The 9,849-nt window shown below is 42.0% G+C and overlaps 1 protein-coding gene across 1 annotated transcript; it reads right to left on the minus strand.

Moving 5' to 3' along the window:
- Positions 1–12: 12 nt before the first annotated feature.
- LOC121931523 (tetratricopeptide repeat protein 38-like) lies at positions 13–9,630 on the minus strand. Its single transcript, XM_042469384.1, has 5 exons — positions 9,561–9,630; positions 3,946–4,023; positions 2,370–2,451; positions 979–1,150; positions 13–214 (listed from the first exon to the last, which is right to left on the minus strand). Exons 1-5 carry the CDS (start codon positions 9,582–9,584, stop codon positions 37–39), a joined length of 534 nt encoding a protein of 177 aa, XP_042325318.1. The 5' UTR covers positions 9,585–9,630; the 3' UTR covers positions 13–36.
- Positions 9,631–9,849: the final 219 nt, after the last annotated feature.

The raw sequence follows: 9,849 nt of genomic DNA on the forward strand, positions 1-9,849 counted from the left end.
AGTGGCATTTGAGGAATCAGCAAAAACAAACTGGTCTTACCTACTAAGAGGAATATCTGGTGACCAATAAGGATAGACACGGGCAACAGAGTCTCTCATTTCTGTCTGTTTTCCCAGGTAAAAATAGGTATCATGAGCAAATTTTATGGCTAACATATCAGTTGGGTGGGTCTGTAGAATCTGATCCCATGTATCACAAGCTTTAGGTAGCTGCCTGTACAGGGAAAAAACCCACAAATTAATGTGCATACATAACTTGTAAATACACATATTCACAAATTCCACTTCAGGCAGACAGGGAATCTTTTAAAACTGCTTACTGTTTAAAACAACACTACAATACCAGGTGTGCACAATTATGACTCCACTCAGTTCACCAGCCACCTAAGGCTCTCAGCCATTTGACAATCTTCCTCTTTTCCCCCATTCCAAGGAAACAGCAAAACAAGAGAGTTTAGGAAATGTGCCCTCTGGGTACTGGAACTGTTAAACACCAGGGCTATTGAGAAAAAAGACGTGAGATACTGCAGTGAAGCAGCCCCTAAACTGTGAGCAATAAAAATAAGATAAGGACAGCTTAGACATGGAAATATGTTTTAAGTAGTTTAAAAATATTTTGCTTTACACTAGGGATGGGAATCGTGCTGCCCTCCAGACAATATGCGACTACAAGTCCCAGCAGCAGTAGCCAGCATACTCAATGGTATGGGATACTGGGAGTTGCAAACAAACAGCATCTGGAGGGCGTTAAACCATGCTGCTGTCATTTGGTAGGGAGCACATTTTATCTCTGAGTAAAAACAAACCAAAATAAAAATAGAATGCTGTAAAGGGTAAAACAAGCAGAAATAAGGTGTAAAGCTACAACATTTTTAGAACAGGAATGGTTATATAGTATACTATTGGCTCTACAGATTTCTAATGAACTGAAAAGGTGAAAAGACATCTACTTTCATTCTGGAGAAACCAAGGACTTACCCATTAGCAAACAGCTCCAGTGCAGACACATGTAGTTTCTCCCGCTCTGTCAATGGCTGAGATTGTGAGAGTGCCACCATTTTCTTTATTGCTTCATCTAGTTCCCTGTCTAGCCGCACTGAACTCCCAGTACCAATCAGAACTAAACCATTGGCAATTACATGTCCCATTGCTGCAAATAAAGCCAAAGTATTTTTTTAAATAAAATTTAAAGAATTTAGGCAACAGATCATATAATAGTAATATGAGATCTAAAGAGTGGTTTAATACAGTAACACGCCACAACATGATACATTCAAAACCACAAAGAATAACATATTCGGCTTCAAAAAAGAAAAGTGAAGATTCTGACAACAGCTTGGGGGAACAGCATCTAGAACGGAGAACAGCATAACCCAGATTCAAACACTTGTCACAGTAACTGCAAACATGGGCAAATCCTAAATAAAATACTATATATACTCATATGTAAGTCTAAAAATTTAGGGGCCTGAACAGACAGGCCAAAATAAAGCTGCTTTGGGTCACTTTGGAGGTATGCTGTTTAAATGATACATGCACTTAAGAGGCCAGAAGTTGCACCAAAGCTGCGCTCCAGTCCGGCCTCTGACCTCTTAGGACGCATGCAGCATTTAAACACTTCCAAAGTGACCTGAAGCAGCTTTATTTTGTCTGTTCAGGCCCTCTGGTCAAAAAATTGACCCAGAAAACCTGAGTCAACTTATCCACAGGTCAATGTAAGTATTGTATCTTAACTCTTATCTAAAAGAAGGAACCATTCCCTGGTGAAAGGCAAGACTATAATCTCTTCTGGAAGCACCAATTTCCTTTACTTTCTCATCCATCCAGCCTTAGGAGTGAGCACAAAGAGCTATGCCTGCTGGAATTTTTAAAGTTATTTGACATTGTTTTGCTTTGCTTCATCCTAGCTCCTTTGCTATATGTCCCTAATATCAAAATCTATCATTATGGTCCCAAAACTTGCCCTCGCCTTATACATGAGATCGACTTACAGTTGAGTATATATGGTACTTACTTCACTGATTCTTTCTTTTCTTCACAAACTTTCTGGTAAAATTTCCATAGCAAATTCTTTACTTTTTATCTTACATTAATGATAGACAACTGAGAACTGACACACAAGCTATCTAAAGCAGCTTCCCTTAACCCAGGTTTGCTCAAAGGTTTTCAGTTACAACGTCTGTTAGCTCAAACCACAGGGTTAATGGAAATTGTAAGATGGAAATATTTGGAGGGACCCAGATAGGAAAAAAAATGGGCTAAAGTCACTTACATATGCATGTCTATTCCACTAGTAAATCCCACCAAGCTCACTGGAATTTATTCCTAGGTAAGGGTGCAAAAGACTAAAGTCTTGAAGTGTTACTTACAAAAATTCGGATCAGCAGCTTGCAATTTTGACAGAGATCCTTCAATACCTCCTAGACTTTTATCATTTGTCCAAGTCACATACTATAAAAATACAAAAATATATTTTAGATTGTCTAGGAGCAGTTGTGTTCCTCTCAATTGTCTTCCTTTTAAAAATATTTAATACACACAGGCGGGTTATAGAATGCTGAAAAGCGGCGGTCTGGCTCCGCTGCCGCTTGCAGTGTCTGGGACCCGCAGCCTTTAAACAGCGCGGCTCCTGGACGCTGCAGAGAAGGAGCGCGGAAATCACGCTCCTTCTCAGGCCCCAGAAGAGGTGCCGCAAGTGCCAAAGGGCGCACTCACGGCATCACTTCCGGTGCACCACGTGCGGACGCAGAGTGTCTGTTAAGTCAAAATGGCGGCACCCGTATGAACAGGGCACCGCCATTTTGTACGGATTGAGTCTGTGATAGGGCAAGGAGCGTCTAGAAGAGATGCCCCTTTTCCAAACTGGGACGTCCTCAGGACATCCCTAATGGCGGTTTGTAACCCGCCACAATGTACTTAATTGCATTAATTCCATTAATAAAGTCATTTTGGTTGAAATCAAAAGTTCATCTGAGATGGGTTAGGAAAATCAATGGTTCCTAGACACACAGTAATAACACCGTGTTTTCTAACTTCTATTGTTTTCTAACTTAGTTCATTTTCAAAGTCTTCTTTATGCATGAAATTTAATCATCAATATATTTAGACACTCTAGGATCAATTGTTCACATTGTTCTAATTCACGTGATCAGGAAAGTTATCTTGTAAATGCTCCATGAATGCTATGCCTCAAAATAAATTGTGCTGCAATAAACATGGGTCAGTCAAAAGACCTTGTTTCTGTGCCATTAGGCAAACATGGCTACCATTCTCATAACACTTTCCTTTTTGCCATTTCTTCTCTAATACAAAGATGGGAAAAGGCTTGTCCAGACTGTAAATGGCCTCACAACCCCCTCCTTTTCAAAAGCCTCTAAGACCCACTGAGCCCTCCTGTTGTTGTTGTTGTTATTATTATTATCATTATCATCAACATCATTTCTATGTTGCTTTTCTCCCAGAAAGGGACCCAAGGCCGCTCACAGATAAAATTATTTTTTACAAAAACCAAAAAATTACTATTAAAATATATTAAAATATCTAGCTAAAACAATATAAAAAGACATAAAACATAGAACAGGCTAAAAGGTTAAAAGCACCTAGAACCTCTACTAAACAACTAAAATGTAGAATTTCAGCTAATATCCAAGTTCCCTAACCATTTTGGAGAGAAACCATCCCAAAAAGGGCCAAATGCTGCTCCTGCAGGCTTCCAAGAGTGGCGAATTACCTAATTTACCATCACCCAACACTCTGAACAGTGAAAGTGACTTCTGGCCACTGGTAGGTTGGATTTTCAAGCATGCTGCAGCCAACCAAATGCCAAAGGGGCGAACGTTGGACCCTGCTGCAATATTCACTGCCACTGTTATAAGATAGGGAGAAAGCACCCAGCACCCACAAACAGCTTCTTAAGTTGTTTAACGTTCTTTTTATCATCCCTACCTGAGTCAGTGTAGCATCATACATTTTACAAGCCTCATTACTTGTGGTTGAAAGAACAAGTCCAGCATCCTGCCAGGCCTATAGAAAAATAACAAAAAAAAATCTGATGTAAAGATTTAGACATTCTACTAACTCTAAAGGAAAATGTGGTTTTAAGAAACAAAAACAGAAACCAGAATACAAAAGGGTGGACTAATATATATATTATATTCATATATATATGAATACTGACTAAACTTTATCAACAGAAAACCACCATATGTATTTAAGTATAAGAATGCAATATACATGGGACGTATTTTGTCACAGAGTCCTCTTTTGCTATGTATGAAGCCGTCACTCACAGCTGACTTACATTTAAAGAAGCTATGGTACAGAGAAAAAGAGAGAGTGACACAGTACTGCCAACAGAAACCAACAAGGAGCAATTGAAGAAGGTTAAGGAGGAAAGCACCAATGTAGGCTTCATGCCAAATATTAAGGAAAAAAATAGGACCATAGATCTACAAGAATTCATCCTAAATAACAAGAAGATTTAAATAGTCAGAGTTCTCATACTTAGGTTCAAATATTGACCAGAACAGAGACTCCAGTCAAAAAATCAGAAGAAGATTAGGAATGTGAAGGATTGCTATGAAAGAACTGGACAAGATCCTAAAGTGAAAAGATATAACTCTGAACATGAAAGTGGGAATAGTCCAAGCCACTGTATTCCCATCACCATGTACAGATGTGAGAACTGGACAGTGAAGAAAGCAGATAGATAATCAACTCATTTGAGATCTGATGTTGGAGAAGAGTGCTGAGGAGACTGTAAACAGCCAAGGACACAAACATATGGGTTCTAGAACAGCTCAAGCCTGAACCCTCCTTGGAAATCAGGATGACTAAATTGAGAGTTCAAAGATATAGCCATGTCAGTCTGTAGAATCAGTATGTAGAGAGATCTTGTAGCACCTTTCAGTTAGTCTCAAAGGTACTACAAGATCTTTCTACACACTAGAGAGTGTTGTACTTTGGATACAAGACGGATCTCTTCCGGCAGGCCCTCCCTGAATAAAAAGTGCCCAGCCACAGAATGACTGCCCACCGCTCTGTCCTTGTTATGTTTTTTATTGTGTTTTTAATATATATTTTAATTGTAACATGTTTAATCCTGTTTTAAGGGGGGGGGAATTTGGGACATAATGTTGTAAATGTGGATTTTAATATGTTGTGAGACGCTTTGATTGTCTAGTTACAGAAAAGCGGGATACAAATAAGTTTTATTTATTATTTATTATTTATTTACATCATGAGAAGAAGACATGATTCATTAGAAAAAACAATGATGATGGGAATGATGGAGGGCAGTAGAAAGAGAGGAAAACCACATTGCAGATGGTTGGACATGATCAGGGATGCCATAGGCATGAGCCTGCAGAACCTGAGCAGAGCAGTTGAGGACAAGCAATCTTGGAAATATCTCATTCACAGGGTCACCATGAGTCAAGTTCGACATGAAAGCAGTTAATAACATTTTTGGAGGGCACAAAGAAGTCCTTCAGTTGGCGTCCCTTTCTGGCCTTGCTCTACCTCCAACTTACTTGAACTTACTTCAGTCTGCAGAAAACAATCCCCTGGTCCTCTAAGTTCTCTGATCCGTCTAAAAGTACTCTCTATTTTGACCAACTAATTTAGCATGGTACCAGACCCACCTCCATGCACTAATTCTTTTATCTTTCTTGTGGAAGCAGCAGAATGAAGTACCACAAGAAAAATCTGTTTTAAAAGTATCTTTAAATATCTCCACTAGCCTGGAGTTCTTAGTGGAGCTCATGTTTGCAGTGCTCCACCTTCCCTCCTCGCTTCTTTTTTACCACAAAGCTCTACATCATACCACAAAGAGGTAGGATGAGCAGCCACTTTTCCTCCTCCTTGCTCTCTCATTTGCTTAGATCAGGAGTAGGCAATGTGTGGCCCTCGGGCAGTTGTAAAACCTTTTTGCACATCTTTGCCTCTACTGTAATGCAGAGGGTTGGGGCATTTTGCCACACTTTGCTCCCCAAGTCTATCATAACTAAGAAAGACTTTTTTTCAAAATGGGAATTAAACTGGAAGTGACTTCGTTATTCAGCTTGAAAAAAAGGTTTCCCTGGACTAAAAACATGGAAAAATGCCCCTAGGGGTGTTGGGGGCATTTGGGACAAAAACGTTTGGTTACTGATGTAGGGGGCAGCCCTCCAAAGGGGGGGAATGTGCACCTCCCCAGCATCCCAAAGTTGTCCACTCCTGGTTTAGACATCAAAAACATCATTGACAGTGAGAGGTAAAAATGGTTCCAAGGAAAGACCTCCTTTCTCTCTCCTCCTCCACATATTCAGATTTCAAAGTAATGAAATAACCTACCTGTGAAATATGAAATTACTCATAAGGTCAGCTTCATGGCATTGTCATGTTAAGTGATGGGCACTTAAGCTGGACCTGAGTTTTATCCCAGTGTTAACTTGATATAGCACCAGTCTAAGAGGGCTGTGACCCTGAACATCAACACGTCCTTCACAAACCAGGGAAAGACACTGCACACATGCATAAAGCCTTGACAATTCATGAAGTACATCAACATGTCAGTAGATTAAATGTGTTCTTTTTATGTTTATCCAGCAACGATACAGGGCAGCAAGAAGTTCACAAACAAGGAAGTGTCACAATCCACCTTTAAGCAGATAGATTGGTTTGGATGTAGACCATCTGGGCAAATGCCTGCTTCTTCAGCATCACAGTGCCTTCAGTCCACATGTTTAATGACATTTACAGCTTTGTGCATGTAAGCAACCTGAACGATGGTTGTAGACAGTGATATTAGCAAATCCTTCTGTCCCTGTTTGCCATTGGAACTGGGTATTTTACTTTGGCCAAGATGCTCTGTAGATGGAGGATCCTGTAGCAGATACTGGAAGAGCCTGTTGACCCCACACACAGGCATCTCTTTCCAGTTGGCTTCACTTTCTCACTGGTTTAAAGTGAAAGTCTGGTTTTACCAAGGAGGGCTCCCACATAGCAAGCAGTGAAACAAGCAGATCCTCCCACAAGGGCAGGACCAATGGGTGGGTGGGGAGAGCAAACACAATTCTGTTTGTGCACTCTTTCTATTATGCGTTTGTTTTGAATTTTTTACTGTATAAAATTCTAAGGCCAAAGTGTTTTTTACCAGTGATAGCTAAAATTTTTTTTTGACTGAAAGGTCCAAAATTTGAAGATTTATTTCTGTCCTCCACAAAAGAAGGAATTAATTTCTCTCTGGCTAGGGCACTTCATGGTAAGCTCAGTTTCCATCTTGTTTGTTTCCTTGTTGTCCAAAACCTAAAGACTTGCTCCAAAACCAAACATACTTGTTGTCGTGTGCTTTCATGCTGTTTCTGACTTATGGCAACCCTATTTTTCTTGGTGAGATTAGTTCAGAGGAAATTTGCCTCTCCTTCCTCTGAGGCTGACAGAATGTGACTTGTCCAAGATCACCCAGTGGATTTCCATGGTTAAATGAGACTTGAACCCTGGTCCCAGAGATGTAGTCTGCTCAAACCACAACACCATACTGGCTCTCTAAACAATACTACAGATACAAAGCCACTATTATTTTGAAATTGATTCCAAAAGCCCTCAAAAGCATCTCATGAGCTTCAGTCACAAATGCTTCACGCACTTGAACCTCCCTTCCATGCTTGCTGGTATGTTATTCTAACCTTGGCCCTTTTAACCATCTCCAGGAATAACTTGATTGTTCGGGAGAAATGTGAGTTTAACATGGGGTGTGCCTCCACAAAAGTGGCTTCACTACCTATACACGCATACTGCTTTCTACTCCAGATTAGGTCCTTGATGATGCAGCAAGTAACGACCACCACATTATGCTCATCGATCTCCTCCAGTCCACGTTTTTTTCCAAATAGCAGTTTAAAATCAGGAATAAGGGAAAGTAATGTCTATGCTCTGCCGATCTAATAACCTTTCTACCACCGCTGGGATGGTGTAGTGGTTTGAGTGTTGGACTATGATCTCGGGACACCAGGTCCAGCGTCAATTCCTCTCTCAGGCATAAAACCCACTGGAAATGTCACATGCTCTCAGCCTCAAGGGAAAGGCAATAGCAAATCTCCTTTACATTAATCTTGCCCAGAAACCCCATGATGGTTCCCTTAGGTTACCATCCATCAAAATGACTGAAGGACACACGACACATTCCTGATGAGAAATGTATTGGACGCTACTTTTAGAAGGGAGATGGAGAAACAGAATGGTTCCCAATTGGCAAGGGATCAGGCAAGCTGCGATATTATCAGCTCTACTGTTTCAATTTGTACACAGACAAACATATGAAGAGCAGGTTTGGTGAGAAGAAAGCGAGTGAAGACAGAAGGAAGGAACATCAATAATCAAATATGGGGAGGAAACCAACTGCTACAGGAAACATCAGGGACTTGGAACGTTACTAAGCCATTTTTTAAGTGTTGTGGCGCCCTGAGTCCCAGTTTTGGGGAAAGGGTGGATATAAATAAATATAATAAATATAATATAGAAGGAAGGTCAAAGAGGAAAGTGAAAAGGCAGGTTTACAACTGAACATAACAAAAACAAAAAAATACTATAGAGGATCTATGTAAATTCAACCTAGATAATGAAGATTCAAAATAGTTGAAAGATCTCCTGTAACTTGACCAAACACTGAGCAGAACGGAGATTTCAGTAAAGAAATACAGAAGACTAAGAATGGGAAGGGCAGCAATGAAAGAACAGATAAGATCCTAAAGTGAAAGATATACAGCCAACACTAAAGTGAGGATCTTCCAGCCATTGTATTCCCCGTCACCATGAATGGATGCGAAAACTGGCAGTGAAGAAAGAGGAAAAGAAAATCCATTCATCTAGACGTGGCACTGGAGAAGAGTGCTGAGGATACCATGGACATCAAAAAGACAAAAAATGGGCCCTTGAACGATCAGCAAGCCTCCCCAGACGGCAAAACTGGACGGTTGCAGTTTGGCCACTTCATGAGAAGGTGCCAGCATCGCCAAAAGATGATGACATTGTCATATGAGGAGGGAGCGAGCGAGCTTGTTTTCTGCTGCTCCAGAGACTAGGACCTGGAGCAATGGATGCAAGCTCCAAAAGGATTCCACTCAACATTAGGAGGAACGTCCCTTACAGTCAGGCTGAGTGTATGGAGTCTCCCTCCTTGGAGGTCTTAAAGCAGAGGCGGGAGGGCAATCTGTCAATAGGGATGCTTTGATGGGGAGTTCCTCTGCATGGCAGAAGGGATGGCCATTCTTGGGTCTCTCCCAACTCTGTGATCCATAATCCTCCTTGGAGTCTTTAAACAGAGGCTGCATCCACAGTGGGGAAATGACCCGCTCTGGCACACCGCTTTCACTCTTTGTCTGGCTCAGGGCTGTGAAATTCTGGGAGTTGGAGTTGCATTCCTGAGAGGGATGCAAAATGGAGGGCGCTTGGGAAGGCTGGGCTGGAGGAGGAAATCCTGGCTGGGGGGCCCTTTCTGGGGGGCTCCTCTCCCAAGGCGCAGCCCTTCCCTGCCAGGCCTTCCGCCCGGCTGCCCCGCCCGCCGTCCCCCGCAGGGTCACCTGGCAGTCCCTCCAGGAGCCCATGGCGACCTCTCCCAAGGCTCCCTCCTTCTTCCTGAGGCGAAGGCCTCTCTGGCTCTGGGCCCTGAGGGAAGAAGGACGAAGAGGCTGGGCAGCCAGGGACGGCCTCGGAAGGGAGGTTCCGAGGGCGAGGCAGGGCCATGGGCTCCCTAGGCTCCTTAAGGGTTTTGGACTTCATTTCCCAGAAGCCTCAGCCACGTGGCAATAGCTTGGGATTCTGGGAGCTGGAGTCCAAAACCCTCACAGAGCACAGTTTGGGGACCAATGA

The sequence above is a fragment of the Sceloporus undulatus genome, chromosome 5, assembly GCF_019175285.1.
Source record: "Sceloporus undulatus isolate JIND9_A2432 ecotype Alabama chromosome 5, SceUnd_v1.1, whole genome shotgun sequence".
Taxonomy (NCBI): domain Eukaryota; kingdom Metazoa; phylum Chordata; class Lepidosauria; order Squamata; family Phrynosomatidae; genus Sceloporus; species Sceloporus undulatus.